This window comes from Thermobia domestica, chromosome 12, assembly GCF_964235325.1.
Source record: "Thermobia domestica chromosome 12, izTheDome1.hap1.1, whole genome shotgun sequence".
NCBI lineage: Eukaryota > Metazoa > Arthropoda > Insecta > Zygentoma > Lepismatidae > Thermobia > Thermobia domestica.
The window spans coordinates 152,994,527-153,015,482 of record NC_137465.1 but is presented as its reverse complement, the minus strand read 5'-3'; the positions used below and the strand labels follow the sequence as shown (position 1 = coordinate 153,015,482).

General features: G+C 34.6%; 1 protein-coding gene across 2 annotated transcripts in view; it reads left to right on the top strand.

Moving 5' to 3' along the window:
• LOC145666741 (uncharacterized) overlaps window positions 1–20,676 on the top strand; it is a 156,418-nt gene extending 135,742 nt beyond the window's left edge. For both annotated transcript variants that reach the window (XM_081734282.1, XM_081734280.1), the window contains exons 7-8: window positions 4,642–4,847; window positions 14,470–20,676. In XM_081734282.1, coding sequence (XP_081590408.1) covers window positions 4,642–4,847; window positions 14,470–14,606 — 343 coding nt within the window. In that variant the 3' untranslated portion in view covers window positions 14,607–20,676. The remainder of the gene's footprint in view (window positions 1–4,641; window positions 4,848–14,469) is intronic.
• The last annotated feature ends 280 nt before the right edge of the window (window positions 20,677–20,956 follow it).

Genomic DNA, 20,956 nt, shown 5'->3' with positions numbered 1-20,956 from the left:
TGAAAAAGTGCATTGCATCTGCGCCTGTTTTAGCGCCCTTTCACAATACGCGTAAGAATTTTTTACATGTAGATGCAGCTTATGACGGGCTTGGTGCTTGCTTATTACAACAAAAAGATGAGAATAATGATATACATCCAGTTGTATTTTGCAGTAGAAGTCTTAGACCACAGGAGAAAAACTATGATGTCATGTCTCTAGAAATTGCTGCTGTTGCTTATGCATTTCGTGTTTTTAGATTATTTTTGTTGGGATGTAAGAAATTTACTGTTATCACCGATAATGCTAGTTTAAGCTACTTACAAACATCCAAGAATCTTACAGGCAAGCTAGCTCGTTTGAGTAATTTTTTTCAAGACTATAACTTTGTCATTTTGCACTGTAAGGACGTATCCAATAAAATAGCGGATGCATTGTCAAGAAACCCTGTAAATGAGCCAACAGAGGAGGATAATGCAGTTGATATAGAAAATAGGCTTTATTTTCTTAAAGACGAAAATTTCGACATTTCTGTCTGTTAGAGGAAAGATAGTTACCTATCTCAAATTATACAAATGTATTATGCTAAATCTGTGGCTGACACTTCCCAACAGTTTTTCGGTGGAGTTACCTGCCACCCTGTATATATATATCACTCCCTCGCCCCTAATTTATGGATTCGACACTAATATCGGCTATTTTCAATATATATCCCTCCTTCCTTCCTCCAAGTTGCACCTTTAAAGTGAAATGATAAAAAACGATCCTAGGCCCGAACCCCATCTATGTTGAAAATTTTTTCGAGATCGGTCTGGTGGTTCAAAAGTTGTTAAGTTACAAATATAGTCACTTACATTTTTATATAATTTGTCACACTAAAAAACAGGTATTTGTTTACATACACAATTTTGTGTATAAAGTTTATATAAAAGTCTATATTAGAATATTTAATATTAGTAATTATATGTTTTAGTGCATGAGTATTAGTATTACTGTCCCTCTAGTATTACTGTCTGTATTAGTATTAATTTGCCTATTACTGTCTCTCTTAAGAAATAATTTGGTTAAAAATAACGAAAACTTCACCAGATCAAGGAGTATATTAAGAACTCAGTTTCATTCAAGAGCCTAATTTGTTGCAACAGAAATGCTTCATGATGGTAGATGTGTATGAGTTGTTAAAGTCCAGTAATTAATGTACAACCACGAATAAACGACTAAAAAACATAAAAAAATGAGTGCAGACTATTCATTTTCAAGAATAATTACAAATTTTATTTTCGATTGCTTTTTTTTTTTTTTTTTTTTTTTTTTTTTTTTTTTTTTTTAATATTCGCAATATTGAAGTTTCTCAACTTACACTTTCACGCATTTGAGAGAAAGAAATGTTTCATTACTAGTAAAATTAATCTAATACAAAGATTTTTGTTATTTTCTCAATTTTTCCAAATTTTCCGGAAAGAAACTGAAAAAAACGGTTTTTTACCACCGGGTTCAAAATTTCCGGAAATTTTACAACAGTAGTCATGATTCAGTCAATTACTTGTAAATAAATAAATAAATAAAATCGTTACGATTATCCCAGCTAGCACTTAAACTTAAGAACAGTGTCCGAAGTGGAAAAAAAGCAGAGGCGGTATGTTTATTACGATTTTAACTCGACATACCGGCTATCTAAATGTTGAAATACAGTAAGGGTATGTTGTCTAAAAGATTGCATTTCTATTTATGATACATAATGAATGAAAACCACTGGAGAGCGTCTCTTTTGTTATGGGGGTGGGGCAAGAAGAGACTTTGACCTCTTCCAACAACTTTCTGGGGGGGGGATTAAAAATATCCCCTTATGTTGTATTTTAACACGAAAATGTTAAACAATTTCCTGCAGGAAAGCTTCCGGATCCCCTACTCGATTGAGGGATATTCCAAACCCCCGGAAGAATCGTCCCCACAGCACACAACCCGTAAAAGCGCCCATGCTCAAAACGAGATTTATATGATTTATATTTATATAGAAGACACACACGTACATACGAAAGAAACCATTCAATATGACACATCAAAATATAAACTAGAGGAACGTTTTTGAAGACATCTAATTTTAAAAACAAAAGATAGGAAAAAGATAACAAAAATGTTGGTGTTGTCAACTTAGAAATTATTTCTACATAAAAAATAAAATCTTTAACGTGCAAAGCTATTCGTAAATTACTGTGTATAAGAATTGATTTATTAAAGGTATTTAGCATCTGCTTTCCAGTGACTGTATGTCTTGATCACCGAAAAACCAGAGACGGTATGCCTTCATCACGGAAAAAACAGAGGCGGTATTGCATACCACCGCATACCGTCTCACTTCGACCACTGCTTAAGAAAGAACAATATTTCAAATGTAATGAGTGATTTCCAGATGACATGTGTGGAAGGGGGTCGGACCGAGAACTTGGTCAGCCCTCGTAGTTTTAGTTAAGAAAGGGAGTAAACAATTAATAAAATCAGTTACGAAAGGAAGGATAAATAAATATATAAACAATAAAGAATAGTAGTGTAAAAATAAAGCGAATGTAATATTAATGCATATTACAAGAATTCAGCGATGAGTAATTAATACAAGGAATCAGCTACCAGTCGTTATAAATGGTAATTACTCTATTTATTTGGCAGATGCTTGATAGGCCAAAGCATATGAAATCTCAAGTGTGTTATAATTACTTCGAAATACAAATCATGTCTACGAACATATGACTCTCATAACTCTACATAACTCTACATATGACTATCAATTAAGAATTTATACAACATTACAGGCCAGATGATGAACATCTACAATATTTCTGCTGTTACATACTCTAAAGTTCTCTTACACTACAATTTATATTGGTAACTACAACACTGTGTACTTACCTGTACTGGAAAATCCTGGAACTTCTCTTTCCTCTTTTGATCCCTGGAAGTCTTCTTTTCTTCTTGATGATCTCTGGAACTCCTTTTTTTTTTTTTTTTTTTTTTTTTTTTTTTTTTTTTTGGGTGGCTTATCGGAACTCTTCTCATCTGTTAATGATTGAAATTTCTTCTCACTTCTGGTACGATGGAAATCTTCTAACTCTGGGTGTTGGACGACGTCTAGAACCCTTTTTTTCCCCTCTTCAGATATATGAAAATTGAGACCAGAAATAGGATGAAACGTGATAATGAAAGTTAATTAATTACTGTACTTTGTTATTTCAGATTAAGCATGTTTTGTGTTAAAATTAATTATATTGTTTCAAAATGATTAACAGTATATTGTTTGAAATTGATTTGACGTGTTGTTAAGATTATTTTCTGATAAAGTTGTTGTCTTGAATTGATATTACCAGTTTTCGCGTATCTTTAAGCACACTTCACTTCTTGGGCAATGGTAGGTCATTCCAAGAACTTGCATGCGTGAAATCTTAACTTATTGTATCTAGAAAATAAAACCTAAAGCGACCCCGGACCGAACGAGTCACCTATCGCGAATTCATCTGTAACGTGGCTCTCAATAATGAGCTGTATCCGTTGCGAAACTTGGAACTGATTCTCTGCAAATGTGCTTGTCCAATATCCGTAGGTAGTGGGAAATGAGAGACAAACACTATCTAAATAAAATTCTCACTATGTGACGAATAGAAAAGGCTATATTGATGCGATCGACCGTACATAAGTGTCGAATAGGTTTTAGTGGAGATGGATAATGTGATGATTTCAACAGCACAGATGAGGCATTGCATATTATGTGGCATGCGCGAAGTCACTTAATTGTAGAGAGTGACTGGCATTGTCCTGGGCTGGCGTTGCGGACCTTTACTGTGATTCCCACACAGCGGTTTTTCACACACTACTACACTTGTTGTGTTGAGTAACGACCTTCAACGTACCCTTTATAAGTGGCCTTTGTGATGGAACTTTCCAACTAAGTCCAGCGCGGACTCTAGAGACATTCCCGATCTGTCTGCCCTCTCGGCTAATAAGATTAGTATTACCTTCACAGACAATATTTTGTAGTGCGAATTTCGTTCAAATCGGATTGGACGATGTGTACGTAATGTTCTTAAATGTATTTCCACCTTATATGAATGAATGAATTTGAGTTAAAATGTTCTATGAACGAGTGCTGCTTCTCTCCAATTGAACCAACATTTTTCTGATTGTAAACTTTAGTCTGTTAATAATTTTGTTAATTTCTAAATGTAGATAATGTTTATTGATTACGAAAATCATTAATATTAATTCTGACGTCTAGAATTTTTCAGTCTTTCTGAGGACAAGTCGAATAATTTGGAATTAAACACAAATGTAATTTCGGATGCTTTAATGTAAAGATTGTAATTCAAATTTAATACGAACGTAAGCATTTTCCAAATCGTTAATTCCAGTGGCAACTAAAGTTTGTTTGGTGTTTCTTAGGGACATACTATTTAATACTCAAGGCAAACAGAAGTCAAGAAATTATATTTCCAAGTTCTGGTAGGCGTTCTGAAAGTTTTCTGGCTGTGTTTATTAATTTTGTTAAACGATCATTTCCCTAGTTTTGTCTTGGTGTTTTCAATACGCTTTGCAAATTTTGTGAATTGCATTTCGAATTGTTATCTAATTCCAATGTGTGTGTCTGGAATGTTTGAAACATATTTTATTTTAAAGCGAGTGGGGTGCACTACAACTGTTGGCAGATTTTGGAGCTGTTCCCACTTGGTTGCAAGAACGTGTTACTATTTCTGTCGAAGTCCAGAGGCATTTGCTACGAATGGAAGTACTACGACGTTGCGAAGGCGTTGGCAGACTTCTTTTGCGACGCCCTGGTGAAACATTAGGCATGGCAGTACCAAGGAATAAAGTTGCACCTTCAGGTTAGTAAATTTTAAAACTCATAGTTTTATAAGTTTTATATTTTAATGTTGTTTTAGAGGATCTAATTTGATTAGTTTTGGAATTGTTGCACTGTTAATTTTACTGTTGCATACTAATTTTTTGTGGAATTCATTGCATCGTTTCCAAAAGTTAGTCGGAACTTCCTTTGATATTATTCTTTTTTAAAAAATTCATTCAGATCAAATGGAACATTTTTTTTCTTAATTAGAAATGCGTATTAACGATTGTTAGAGGCTAACAACATGAAGAGGTAAAGACAGCTTATTTAAGAATAATAATAATAAATAAAATAAATAAGAAAACCCTCCATTCATGTTGTTAGGTACAAGTTTAGAACTATATTTTTTTAAAATATTTAATTTATAAGCTCTTGAAGTGCTGCATTAGCAACTAATAAAGCTGCCCTTCTATTTTGTGCTATAAGGTAGCTGATTGAGTGAAACCATCATACTTTCGCTTCGCATTTCTTGACATTGGTACTCTGAACTGATAGAAGTAAATAAACCTTCACAGCACAAAAAGAGAAACAGTTAGGTAGAATATTTACGACGAGAAACTATGAGAATAGTACAAGAAAATCCATCTATATGTTGTGTATATTGCTGTGTATTTCTTATATTTATTTTACTTCTTTTTATTCTGTCCTAATTTATTATCCATTATTTTCTTCTTGTTTGATATTGGTAACGATAAGTTGATGAAAATTAGACTATTTTAATTAAATCTAACAAGATGGGAAGTTCGGAAGAAACTACTCGCCTGCAGAGAAACTAAGCATGACATTTGAAAGACCAATTCATGTTAATTATAACAAGCTAATAAAATTCCTGTACGGTTGAGAACTTTTCAAGAGATTCAACGTTAAATGCACGATTGTTCCTTCTAGCGATCTACCGTTATTATGCAGTTTTGATGGTTTAAACTTGCTACTGCTTGATCACTGGGGTCCATTCACAGACAAATTGTCCATTGCAAGTTGGATGACGGATGGCAAAGACACTAATGGTTGAGAATATACCAAAGAACTGCACATGATTTGCTCAACCATTTAATGTGTTTGGATTCCGACCAATGAAAGATTATGGCAGGAGATTTGTACATAGTATGAAACTTCTTCATCCGGACGTTATAATATACCAACGAAGCAAAATAAAGTTTGTGTCCATGCTAATTAATCAGTTCCGATCACTGCAATACATTGGATTGTTTCAGTTTGCGCTCCACAAGGCAAGTTACCGAACAAATGATATACTTTTTGAATTATCTGTCGAATTTGCTTTTCGCTTTGGTTACGCGAACTGTTCCCTTGACGGATGCAACGCAATTTTTGCACATATGGATGGTGTTAAAACCAGTGTGAACCAACTCCATTTTCAGCTGATTTTCAGATATTGGTATTTACTGATTCTTGAGTTGGCAAACTGTTTGTGCTGGTAGAATGAACATGCTGTAGCACTTGTAAAGTGATGTAATCTCGTGGTAAAAAAAACTCATTTTTTGTTCCGCCAGAGTGAACCAAATACAAGCTGCCATGGCGTTTAGTTCAAACTGGGTAAGCGTCGGAAGGAAAACCACAGATCATATTTAATGGAAGCAATTGAAACAGAGGAGGAAATGCGTAGCAGTGATTCAGAGTACATACCATAGATTGAAAATACAGGTGCACAAAATGAAATGTTATTTATTTGGTTCTCTAAGGCATTGAAAGTAAATTATGTTGAAGTTCACGAGTTCTGCTTGTTTCGTCTCATGCCAAAGTGAACTAAGTGAACAATTAAGTAGAAAATAGTTAAACAACAATCACCATAAACAACTGTGTGATAGTATGTAGCTTCTGAAGGACGTGTTAATTATTATGTGCTTTTATGCTTAATAGAGAATTGTTTAATAGAGAAATGCCTAATAGAGGACAGATAATTGGAGATATCTGGCTCAAACCAAACAACAGGTTTGCTAATTGAACCTTTCTTCGAGAATACACCGTTATGCTTAAGGGTTAGTTGCTTTTAGGAGATCATATTGCTGCCTGTGCCTTAACATATCGGAGGTCAATCAGATTGGCTACAAGCCCAATGACGACACTAGAAGGAGCAGGTGCCGCTCGGTGGCTTTGTCTATTCCCACTGTCCTCCAAACATGTTAAATTGCAGTATATATGTAAAGTAATAAAACTGCTGGTTTCAGAATACAAAAGAAATACCTGATCTCTCAGAACTCCCTCTCTGCTTGTCCTTCTTAGAAATTAAAGCTGGCATCATCACTGTAGGTTCTGTGCAAAATAGAAAATCTGACAATACTATAGAGGTACTAGAGATAGAAGAGTGGACTACTACTACATTGATTTGTCATAGATTGAGAAAAAATGTGCTAGTTCTGACTTCGGTTATTTATTTCAAGATAGGTAGGACTTTTCTAGTACACTATTAAATTTATTTTACCAAAGAAACTAAATATTTGCTATCCCTTCGTACATATGTTAGGAGGTGCTGTTAAGTTGCTGGCTTTACCTTGAAAATAATTTATTTAAAGCTTTGGTGCTATACATATGACAAGAATGATCCCTTTTCATAGTGACACATTTTGTATATCACTCCTGTATCTCCTATAGCCTCTGAAAAATAAATAAACAAAATATTTTTGGTTGTATCTCAATCCCATTTTGTGTGGTTTTGGTGTCAACTGAATTCCTGCAAACCGGAAATTGAGGTGCATTTTGAAATTAGGAAACCAAAAATAATCAGAGATGGCTAGCTGAGACAAGTAGGAGGGTCTGATACCAATCCAACGCTCACGTAATGCAAATTATCCATCACAACATAGACTGAATGGGCGGAAGTATTGTCTTGCAAATAAAAATAATCTTGGGCAGTTGTTAATGGCGTTTTATCTTGATCATATCACTGAGCAAGAAGGGAAAACTATTTGAATAGGCCAGAGAAGTTCCGGTACCTCCTCATATCTAGCTGCACCAAATTCATTCATCTCCACTTGTCCAATTTTACATAGAAAATTATTATTACAGTATTAGTTGTCACATTAAAAGCTTTGTGGTTTCTGTCAGACTGAACTATTTCCGATATATTTGTACTAAATGCCAACTTTAGTGTTTTTAATTGCTGCCAGACCAAACCATCTCCACTTAGCCTTATTTGGATACTCATTCTAATAAGAAGAAATGTGTGATGTATGAAACTTGGACAAATAAAAAATAGTCTTTTCGTAATAAAAAATACGGAATTACTTTTTTCTTTCAAATTCACCAGGCGTACCAGTAGAGTAGAAATTTTACCTCTATGTTTCTCCGTTTTCTACTTTATGGCGTTTGGTTCACTCTGGTTCTGCACAATCCATATAAAATGTTCGTGGTGCAAGGAAGTTTTTTGCCTGTGTTATTTCTTCATAGAACAGATAACAACAACAACAATGATCAATTTCAACAGTGATCAATTTTCATCTCTAACTTATCACTATTGTGATCAGTATAGTGACTAATTTTAACTAACAAACCCGTTAGTTATTGCAAAACAGTTTTCTCTGTTACCTCCGATAGATTTTAATTCGTATGCCAATATTCGTTGCTAATAATGTTGTACAAATGCGCATATGCTCATTTCTTCATATAAACTTCCAAGTTGAATCTCTCGAACAGTTCTAAACCGTACAGGAATTTTATTAGCTTGTAGTAATCAGCATGAATTCGTCCTTCAAGTGATATGCTTAGTTTCTCTGCAGGCGAGTGCTTTCTCCCGAACTTCCCTTGTAAGTATCGTAATACACGGCAATATTTGTATTTTGTAATGTTTGAATTAGCTTTTATAGAATTATACTGAAATAGAATTAATTTATCATTAAACATTTTTTAAATTCTAAAAAGTATCTTGGAATTAACTGATCACGAAAATACTTCTGTTTATGCGTTAATTTTTAAAGTTGGCAATTTAATTCCATTTTCACATCTTGCTGAAAACAATGACCGCCATATTTGAATGTCATCCGTCGTTGTTCGCGGAAACGAGCTCTGGTACTTTGTAGCGAAATAAATCATAACTTCTTACTCCGAATGTTTTTTTGTTTTAATTGTATGACATCGTTGTTTCAAAGAAGGGCTAGAACTAGAAAATTAAAAGATTTACTGGATTTTAGAAAGTAAATATATGTATATCTTCGTATCTATCTCCAGCTGTTTCAATATCTACATTATAACAGGCTTAAGTGACGTACTTCATAAATACCCATCTGAAGCTGCTATGGTGTAGGTAAACAAGGGTTAAGAAAAGAACAGTTGTAAATGTGAGTCCTAAGGAGAGAGAAAAGGGTTTGATTTATATATGCTAAATTAATAATGGTTGCTAAAGATTGAGATGTAAATTCAGCGTAACATAAATTCATTTAAAATAAACGCGTTTATTGAATTTACCTCCCAGGGGAAAGGAGAGTGGAGGGAGAGGGGAAGACTATATTTTAAGTAAAAAGTATTTTGGAATCGTTACAGCTAAAGACTTGAAAACCATCTTATACATTTCTAATTAATAGTAAGCAGATGTGTGTTTGAAGGAAGGGAAATTAAGGAATAATTTTAAAAACTAATAAAGTTTACGTAGAAAATACATTGAAATTTTGAGCTGAAGATTTTAAAAAAATCATATTAGCCAATCACTTGGATCCGATATTTACAATCTCGAAGTTTTTGATATTCAGCTCGTTGGGTAAGAGTGAAGAAAAATTTTACTATTTCAATGTTTTATTTATTTATTTGTTAGCAGTTGGAGGTAAAGTCACGAAATAGTGTTACATAGGAGTTATTCGATGCAAATATTACAAATATCGCACACTTTTATGAATTCAGTATCTTTGACGTAGGGCTAGAAGCACCAAATATTATCCGCAGTAACATATAGGGGCATTTGGTTGTACTCAATAAATAAGTTAAGACAAGCTTACAGTTAAGGTAATACAATAAGGTAGATTTTATAGTACGACACATGAAATTATTTCACATGTGTAAGTAATGAAATAGCTGAGTGAACCGTTAGTATTGAAATCAGTACATTGAATTTATTAAGTAATTCCTAGTATGTATAGGGTCCTCATCAAAACTTAGGAGGTGTATAAAGAATTTGAGCGGACAACTCAAACTACTGATGGAAGTGCACAAAGCCAGTTTTCATAGTCATTTTGAACTTCATATCTTGTATTTACGTAAGTAGCTTTTTTTTTTTAAAAAAAAAAAAAAGAAAGAAAGAAATGAATGCAGTTATTAACGTGTCTTTTCTAACAGATCTGTTTCAACATATATTCATACTTCAGCAATGTTTACAGAATAATAACATGATACACTGTAAAAAATGAGGTGTTGAAACAACACAAAATGACTACCACTTTAGTGTGGTACTTGTGTGTTAATTCAGCACCAAGACTCCGAGCATATTAATAACTAGTTACTACCTAAGAGAATTTGCATTGGTATTTATCGTTTAATATGAGCAAAGCTTCGCAAAATATCTTTTGCACTTACGCCAAGTAACGAATAATATTCCCTGTTTTCTGTAATCGGTCACAATAATATTCTTGTAAACCTGTGAATCATCTGACAAGAGTTACACAGATAGCTATGCTTCCATCTGTTTTCTTTATTTGTTATTCTTGTGTCTTAGCATATATGAACATAAGATGGCAGAACTGTTGCCTATGTAACTGTTGTCAGACGATTCACAGCTTTACAACAATATTATTGTGACCGATTACAGAAAACATAAAACATTATTCGTCACTTGGCATAAGTGCCAAAGATATTTTGCAAAGCTTGCTCATATTAAACGATAAATACCAATGCAAATTCTCTCAGGTAGTAACTAGTTATTTCTGATATGCTCGGAAAGCGATGTCTTGGTGCTGAATTAGCACACAAGTAACATGCTAAAGTGGTAGTCATTTTGTGTTGTTTCAACACCTCATTTTTTGCTGTGTAGCATGTTGGTTCATCATCACTTCATCGCGCTTATGCGCTCCCAGTAATATTTCGATAATCGAACGATGTGTTAAAAATGTATTATATACAACTGAAAAAATATTCATAATGGATATTTTGTTACTAGTAATCATGAAAGAAAACCCAAGCAACTCTGTGACATACACGTGTATTAATGCACATGTTACAAAAATTCGTCTCATTATTATAAACTCAAAATTACCTCCCACATTATCCACAACACACTGTCGTTAGTGTTAAAGACGTCGAATACCATTCTGCACCATATCTAAAACGGTTGATCTCTTGGCGCACAGCGTTTTCAATGTCCAGGAGGGTCACATATCGTCTACCACACAGTGGTTTCTTGACTTTGAGAATTAAGTGAAAAATGGTGACGAATCGAGTGAATATGTTGGTGGTCCAACTCTTTCCATCCCCATCTGTGCAGGTCTCGTACACAACCAGCCTAATGTGGTTTTACATTATCGTGCAGTATGATTGCATTATGCAGTAGATCTGGGTGCTTCTCCCTAACGGTACGTCGTAGATATCGCTATAGGAAGCCTGTAATACGATGACGTGACTGTGATTCCATGAACAACGAAGTGACAAGTACTCCCTTGTCATGTGCCACAATCACCATCACTTGAAGAATTCTACCGAAACTTTTGCCTACGCGGTGATCCTGAGTGTTTCCACTCTGAGGACTGCGATTTCAACTCAGGTTCATACGACCTGGCTCAGAATTCATCCACGGCAATGATCTTGGAAAGAAATTGGTTGCCGTCATTCTCATAGCGCTGTAGGTGATCGGAAAAATTGCATATTGTGTCCACTTTTGAACCTCCGTGAGGGTATGTGGAACCCATTTCATTCAACTTTACTGAGGTTCAGATCTTGCGTCAAAATTTTATGAATGGTGTGCTTCTCAATCCAGTCTCTTTCTCTAATTCACGCAGCGACCATCGTTTCTCATTTTCCGATACGGCATGTAACATATCGGTCCGGACATTCATAGGCCGGTCTGACCGTTTCCTGTCGCTGATTGCTTGACGTCCTCGCTGAAAAGCTGCTGCTGCTTGTGACAGATCAATATAGCAGAGCATTATTCCCTAACTATTCTACCAATTCTTGACACACACTCGCATTTCTCCCCGGAAGAATAATCACTTTGATGTACGATCGCTGTTCCGTTCTGGTCACTTCCATTTTACGATATGCCATGACTGACTCACAACTGTTTTCCCAGTATTCCGTGCTCATCCAGTACAACAGCCATCTATTGACCAGAGAGTAAAGTACTTGTCTCAGGCTTCCTTCCGTACTCTGGCCGCCCACATTTGCATATCGTTAAAAATTACTGGGTTGCCATGACGTATTTTCAGGGTTTATCATAATGAGACAAGTTTGTGTATCATTTGCATTAATACATTGATTAACACATTGTATGTCACAAGGTTACTTTGGCTTTTCTTTCATGATTCTTCCCCCAAAAATATCCATTATGGATACTCTTTCAGTTTTATCTAATATAAATAAAATTGTTTGTCTGTGTGTCTGTTTCTGTCTGTGTGCGGCCTGGGGACCAGACGAGTGGACCGAGAGTTACCAAATTTGGGTCACTTGTACCTTGGTCCAGGCCTCAGACCAAGACGAAGCTTTTTTTTTTTTTCTTATAATTTCGAACCAGGGGGTCTCAGAGAAGGGGGTTTACTGGGACCGGCTTGGAGACCAGACAAGTTGAACGAGAGTTACTGACTTTGGTCACGGATACCTTGATCCAGTCCCCAGACCAGGGCGAAGCGCTTTTTTCAAAATTCGAACTAGGGGGTCTTAGAGGGGCGTTTACCTGGACATGTAAAAGTAGTAGAAAATGACTGATATTAGTGTCGAATTCAGTTTCGCGGTCGCTGAGATCAGTGGTGAAGCTCTGATTGCATTAACTTCCAAATTCACCCTATTCCACTGCGGGCCGGGGTCAGTGGAAGGAGGAAATACTGAGACATGTAAAAGAGACGCAAAATGACAGATATTAGTGTCAAATCCATAGTTTTCGCGGTCGCTGAAATGAATAGTGATACTCCCACAGGCGTTGACTTCCAAATACAGCCCCCATGCGAAGAATGGGTATATTCAGCTAGTATAACATATTTTACAAATAAATATTACTGTCGAAATATTACTGGATTGCTATAACTTACTCCCAACCCTCGTGTATATATAGTTTGTATTTTAATTTCAATCTATGAAAGTAGACATAACTGCCAAATTTCGTTTTTTTTTTTTTTTTTTTTTTTTAAATTTTCTTTCTGCACACATATACGTGATAATACATATGTTCAAATGTTTACAAGTGAAGAAGGAAGTATAAGGTGAAATAATATGTTTATATCAATCAAGTACCGGTTAAGTTTGGTGACTTCTGTACCACACAAGTATCGCAAAATTTCCCTGCCGTGTAGACTATGCCGGATACTGATACAAAAGTTACGGAGTGATTTTATGAATTTTAAGAGCTCCCTCGTAGACACATGGTTAGTGTACGTATTTTCGGCCCGGTACATCTAAGTTTGATTTCCTGTGGAAGCTTATGTGATATCGATCATACATTTGACGTTAAGCTATAGGTTCATATCTCATATAACTTGGTGCTGAAAGGGACGCCAAATATCAGTCTAATAAATCAGTGAAACGTAAATTTTTTCATTATTTACTGTGGTTGGACCGACATGACACACTAGTTAGCCCAAATAACTATTTGATTCATTGTCCGTGAAAGTTATAAAAAATACCATTTTTACAAAACTATTGCATGTGGTTATCTTGAGGACAGTAGAAGAAATTAAAAAAAAAAAAAAAAAAAAAACGCAAGAAAACCGATTGAAATGTTTTTTAAATTGGCTACCCAAGTTGATTGAAACACATGAGAATTGTATACTACTACTGAACCGGTAATAGAAAACTGTTGTGTAATATATCATTACAATGAACACGTTTTCAGTGATTGTCATTATAGGTAAATAAAGTGTATTTTAAACTAAGCTTGTTATAATTAGTACGCAGTTTTATATGGGTTACTTATTTTATTAAGCTTCTTTCGAAAATCCGTTTACTGTATTAACATTTTTTCAATGAACACTACAGTATGTTGTACTGCACTGTAATGTAAAAACAGTCACGAAACTTACTGGGATCATAGAAACATTGTCAGAGTGGAAGGGATGCGTAATGTCAAACCACTAGCAAGTCGTTTTCCTTTCTCTTTCGGAGACAGCCAGTTTCCCCTATTTTGCTGAGATTTTCAGTATCTGGTATATTAAGATTATTTTACGCGAGTAGAAGATTAAATTAAAGCCTTCAGCCAGAGAGGAAACTTCCATTTTTGGTTGTATTATTTAGTTTGCAAAAGTAACCACATGTCAAACCTATTCGTCCAACAATAGTTGACTGAGTAAATTTATCAAAATAGTTTATATCACTGTGTCAGATGAAAAAAGGAGGGGAGACGGAGAAAAAAAAAAAAAAAAACAAATGTATTATCAAACAAATGTTTAATTACATACTATTAAATAAAATTGGATTTAAAAAAATATATATATATAAGTACAGAATATTTTCTCGTTTTTCAGACAGCAATACAGGATCTCCACAGTCTACTGGACTGGACGCAATGCCAGCAGAAATGTATGTGACTAATCAGGAACAGTGGCTTGAACTTCGTGCACGGCGTCGAGGAATATTTATATGTTCGTCATGTTGTAGGTGATAACATGTGGATGATTTTTGTAACATTCAAGTTCTTTATGTCTCATCGTTATTGTCGGCAGGCTAAAGTTTTATCTTTTAAAATATATTTCATCGTGGTCATGTATTCCAGGTAATGACGTAGAGTGAATATTCAGCAAAACAATAAAATATTGTTGTTTTGGAAGTGATACTGGTATCCAGTCCACTTCAAAAGTTTTTTTTTCTCTCCTCAAAGATCAAGTGCATGTGCACTCAATTCATGGGTGCTTCAAGTAATAGTATAATCTTCTCTTGTTCTTGTTGAGGTGTGAAGTCAGATTATTAAGTTTTGTGAGACTTGCAAAGACTTCGAGCTAAATTTCACGAACCGCATTCAACTCTAGAAACCGACTGTACAGTTTTATATTCGGACTGTCCATATAACAGAAGACAGTGAGATACTTTTGCACTTTTTCTAATGTAATTCATATTGAAGTACGTGTGTGTTTACATGTACTTAGAAACGTTCTCACCAGGTGTTGAATATATGTTTTAAAAAAGTAATACTATAAGTAATTAGACTAACGAAACCAGATTTTTTATGAAATAATTTAATCGAATTCCATGGGTGCACTTACCCTCCAATCGTAGAAGAGTAATTTCTACTTTCTGAAGTTGTATGTATTATTTTGTATTTACTAATTGTATCTGTTTAATTCTACAAACTTCATTTTTTGGTACTAACTTGTTATTCATGTACAAATGAGGCAACATAACTGTCTAGTCAGAATTTTCTAGTAAAATATTTTTATCTGCTCAAATGTATCGCTTGTGAATGAAGTTCAGTCATATCTGTATAGTATTGAATTAAAATAAAACAAAGGTATTATCTGTACTAATCTGTGTATACTACACTATTGGTATGTAAAATGGCAAAATGCCTACTTCCTGCATTGATAATGTAATGTGGTTCGCTAAGTCACAATCATCTTTTTCTTTGTATGTTTTCTTGTTAAAATTGATATTCAGTTTAAACATTAACGTTCTTTTTACAAATTATTAGGGCCAATTTTTCCATTCACGGTTAAACTTCTTGTTAGACTGTAAACACTGATTATAGAATCACGAACAGTTATTGTGTTTTGCAATATTCAGTCAACTCTTTTCCTTCAGTTAAACGTTGCAAACTATTAGGTAAGCTAAACAGTGCTTTATTACAGCTCTAACTTCATGATTTGAATGTTGTTCTCGTGAAAGAAGAGAAGTCAAAATGATAGATACGAATTCCAGTTGATTTTCTAATTGAAAATTTCAACGAATTTACATGCTTCAAGGCCTCTAGAAGCCGAACAAGTGACTTTTGAGTATCTCTTGGTCTGTTCGTTCCTCTCGGTGTAAAAGTGCTCACTCGTCTAGACTCGATACCATTGAACGTATCCACATCAAATTATAAATTTAAGGTTTTCAAAAATTTTGCAGGGGTGTTTTTTGAAATTTTCTGTATACCCCACGATTACAGATAGTTTGCTGAAGGGTAAACATCAAAACTTGCAATTCTCTCGAAAACGGCTCTAACGATTTTATTTATATTTCATACATCAATACTAATATTAATTCATTAATTCAATATTAATTCATACATCAATATATTTCATACATCAATAGCAGCCTTGTAGGTTATATAAGTTATTTCTCTCGGAAAAATCCAAAAGGGATAGTTTATTCTTGGGGGTGAGTTTTATTGAACGATTTCCTCAAAAAATTTCTGAGGGGATTTTCTTTGTATTTCGTAAATACATGTTTCATTAATAAGTCCAACATATGGCATGTAATTTCTCATGAAAAAAATCGACAAGGATTTTTTTAAAAGGAAGTTATCCGAAGACGCTCTATACGTTTGTTCGTATTTCACTAATAATTGTTTCAGTAATAATTGCAGCGTAAAATGATTAGTTTTAGGTGTTGGAGCGAGAAAGTTTAGTGCGATGACCCATACCTTTTATTTCTTATTCCTTTTGTAGTTTATGTACAATTATATATTCTGGTCTAATGAAGTAACATTAGATTGATTTGAATCCAAAACGCAATGTTAAATGAACGAATGGAGTAGTGTCTGCCCTAAAATACAATAGAACAGAATAAGAGAGAGAGAGGAAGCGTTTGTAAACGGGTTTCATACAGTATGCGGTAATCTTTCAGATTAACGTGGGGAATTAGTTTACCCCGAATTACGATTGGATACATAAGTGCCTTGACCAATTTGCTGCTCTTTGATGTTTATTGTTATTATCACATTACATGAGACACATGGTGGGTGTATACCTACAGGTCACAGCATCGGTGTTTTTCTTGAAAATCATGTGTCTGTAACTTTCAATACACGTTATCAATAGCTTCGTTGGTGTAGGTTTACAATACAATAGGTCGTCATAAAAATTGTAATTTTACGGTTAAAACGAGTGAGTGCAAATGAAAGAGGACTGTCTAGGATATAAATTTCCACTGGCGGTGGATCTGCACGATGTAGGAAGTGTCAAACCATACAAATCCTATACTATGATTAAAATGAGTGAGCGCATATGAAAGATGACTGTGTAACATAGTTTTGCATAATGTAGGAAATGTTTATAAGTATAGAACTTAGAGTTACTAATGTCATACCATAACAAGTGCTCTAACCTATACAACTGCTCCGTTTTTATGCGATGTAAAGTGCTTTTTGCACTGTCGTTGTTTATGCGCATACTCTTCTTCGCTGATGCGTCTGCTTCCTACAGACGCAACCGGCGCGGGCCCCTGCTTTGTTTCAGCTAGATAGCGTTCTCGCTTTTAGTAGCTATCCAACACAAGATGGTTAATATTCTTTGAACAGTCGTTTTTATGGCATACGTCCAGACGCGTAATTATCCCCAAAGAGGAAGTCGCTCTAAAGTGAATTTGCACCCATGAATACAACTTCCATATATATAATTTGGCAGCCTGTTGTAAACCTACACGGTTCCATTTCCTCTTTTGTAAAGTTGGAACTGTTTTCGTTCGAAGTCAACACTGGCCAAGTTGTTCCATATTTCCCTTCTCACAAATAACCTTCAGTAAATTTATATAATCGAAGGACAGCACCACTCGTAACACAAGCCCACTTGCATTCATTTGCTTTATTTATGCTTCATGAAATAGTAACAGGTGGGAGATAGATCGAAAGGATGCTCTAACCTACACAACTGAAGTATCACCACTAAAGTGCTGAAGTGTCAGCATCATTTAGGAAACTACCAGTTACAAATACATAGAAAAACTAAAGTTTTTGTTAAAGTTCTGTTTACTGTAATTAAAAATTCCGTAATTTGTATTAACTTGAGATGGAAAAACTGACCCTTTGAGTGAAAGTAATTCTGGCTCAGTTAAATATAAAAATCTAGTTATGTCTCTGACATTGTTTTATCATTCCACAAAATGTGTTTCTTAGGAAATTCTTCATTACTCTTTAATATATATTTATTATGAATTTATTATTATGAATATATTATTATGAATATATTTTATATTCTTAAAATATACGAGGGGACTAATAAGTTTTCGAGCCAATCCAGAAGGATTTTAGCTACAAGCACGAAAGGTTTAAGCTATTCAATGTATTCTCTCCAAAGATTAACACACTTGTCACATCAATATTCTAACTTTTCTAACCCTTATTTAAAAAAAAAAAAAAAAAAAAAAAAAATGTTTTGCAACTGGTATAACCATGTTATCACTGCTAAATTTCTATCTTGTCAGAACTCGTTTAGTCTACGGAAGAGATAATAGATAATAATCAGAGGGCGAGTAATTGGGTGGTCAACGCACTGAAATCCTAGGTCCCTCAGAAACTTCATTATTCTTCCAGCATTGTGAACAGGAGCACTGTCCTGTATAAACAATAGAGCTCTTTCCAACTTTCCTCGGTGCTTTTCTTTAATAGCGTCCTTTAGTTTAGCCAGAAGACCTCAGTAATACCCTAATGTTACGGTTTGTTCCTTTGGAAGGTATCTGATAACAAAATACATTATTATCCCAGAATGTTGAGGCAAGCACCTTCCCTGCGGACCTCTGTGCTTTAAATTTCTTCGGTCTTGAAGATTCTGAATGGCGCCACTCGCATGACTGCTGTTTGGTTTGAGGATCAAAGCGGTGGAACCAATTTTCATCCTGGGTTACAAGCAGATTCAGAAAATTTCGTAGAGTTCGCAAAATACCACAAAATCAACTGAGAAGATATCACACGTTAGCCTTTCTCTTCGTTCAAACGTTTGAGCACCCACTTCACGGAAAGTTTGCGTATGTCCAACTGATCATGGACTATTGACCAGACGCGGTCTTTGAATGTGTGCAAGATCTCAGCTATCGCTTGAGGTGGAATTCGTGTTACTCAAAATTAGGTCATCAATCTGATCCACTTTTTCTAGAGTTGACATTGATACTGGTCTCCCGCACCTTTCACCGCCTTGTGTTGAAAAGTTACCATGCTTAAAGTGTAAGCGCCATTTGTTCACAGTAAGTATAAAGGGCAATACACACTCAGTATGTCTAGCATGCAACCATCGATTTCCTTCGGCAACTTCTGTTGCAGGATGAAGTTTATGACACATCGCAACAACTCCTTGGCGAATTTCATATTTAACTGCACCACGGTTCAGTCAATGACTTGTAAATAAATAAATAATGTAATAGTAATACACTGTTAGGGCTACGATCATCCCAGCTGGCACTTAAATTTATAAAAGGTCAATGTTGAAAGTGCAATGATAATTTCAGGATGGGATATGTGGAAGGGGTAGGGCCGAGAACTTATAATCCCCCGTAAGAGTACACTTTACGAAATGTCAAACTTAGTTTAAACAGTGGATTTTTGGTGATCTTTAAAATAAAAGCATACACATTGTTACTAAATATCAAACTAAATACATGTTATTTTTAAATGTTATATTAACTACCCATTTCTCGAACAAAAGTACTTTTACAATAGAAGAATTCACGTTTTGTAACAAGTTTGGGACAGATTTTTATGATCTTTTCTCAAGTTTTCCTTACAATACTTAATAATTCTGATTCTTGATTTGAGAAAGATGACTTGTAGTGTTTTTTCTAGGCAGAAGGAATAGCACTGTAAAAGTAACTAAGAGCAGCAAATAAACATGAGCTTGAAGGAAATGTTTATTTAAAGCTCTTCCATATTTGTTTCATTGCCGAACACCTCAAAAAAGAAAGCAATTTTAAATACTTTCGCTCTGCATAATGTGTTTCTAAATTTTGAAAGAATCAAACCAAACGATAAAAATTTTCGCTGTACACATGCAGATGAAGAAGCCTGGGCTGTGTGCAGTTGCTCTATTGTAAGAAAATTTGTCGTTGAACTAGATTATATTGTTTTCTGACTTCTTTATCACTCATAAGTCGTTACCTCACATTGTGTGTGAGCTAAAACGTGCCTCTTGGGATGGCTGAAATTGTATCAATATTTACAGTAGACTGTATCAACTTTCGGTCGTTAGCAAATTCTAATGCAATTTTTTTTCTCTTCTGGAATTGACTCCACTTCGAGTGCTCTCTTTACGATGAAATATGTGTGCTAAAAATTGTGTTGGAGTTATAACCATATTGTATATCTTTTATTTTATTATTATTATTAGTACTCTGATTAGCAATAGTGCTAGGAGCTCCCTCTATGTATTGACTGACTCGGAGAGGGTACAACTATTTTTGTGTACTTTGTCCAAAGGAATCGAAATGAGCTTTAGGAATTTTACAACAACAAAGACAAATCGGAAATTAATTTCTGATTATTTTTTGTCTATGAAGTCACGATGTTCTTAACATAATTTAAGCAATTAGATCAACCTTCCATAGATTATTTGATGTTAGTTAAGGCAATTCAGTATAGTATTCCACCGATTTTCATTCCAAATGACAAGTTCAGAAAAATTTGTTTGACAAAAACGCATTTGCAAAATGGCTGTTTTCAAAGTATTTCATGTATTTTAACGTTAAATTCTTGGAAATTGTTAAACAGAAATTATAGAATGTGGACGGAGCAACCATGTGTAATTAGATTAAAATTTTCATAATTTCCTAAGACCTTGTTCATCTTTGAAACATTGGACGCATTGTCGATAACAAGAGAACGGATTTTACATTCAAATTTGACTCATTTTTTAAAATAGTTTCAGTAGTCATTTCGGCTAGGTATTGCGATGCGTCTTACCTGAAGTATCAATTGTTTGTATTAAATGAGCTTCTTTCTTTGGTGTTATTGTAGTACACACAGTTTGATCATTGCGAACATTTGGTCATCCATCAAGACCGACGCAATACTTTTCACAGTTTCATGAAACTATTATTTTTCTTGATAAATGA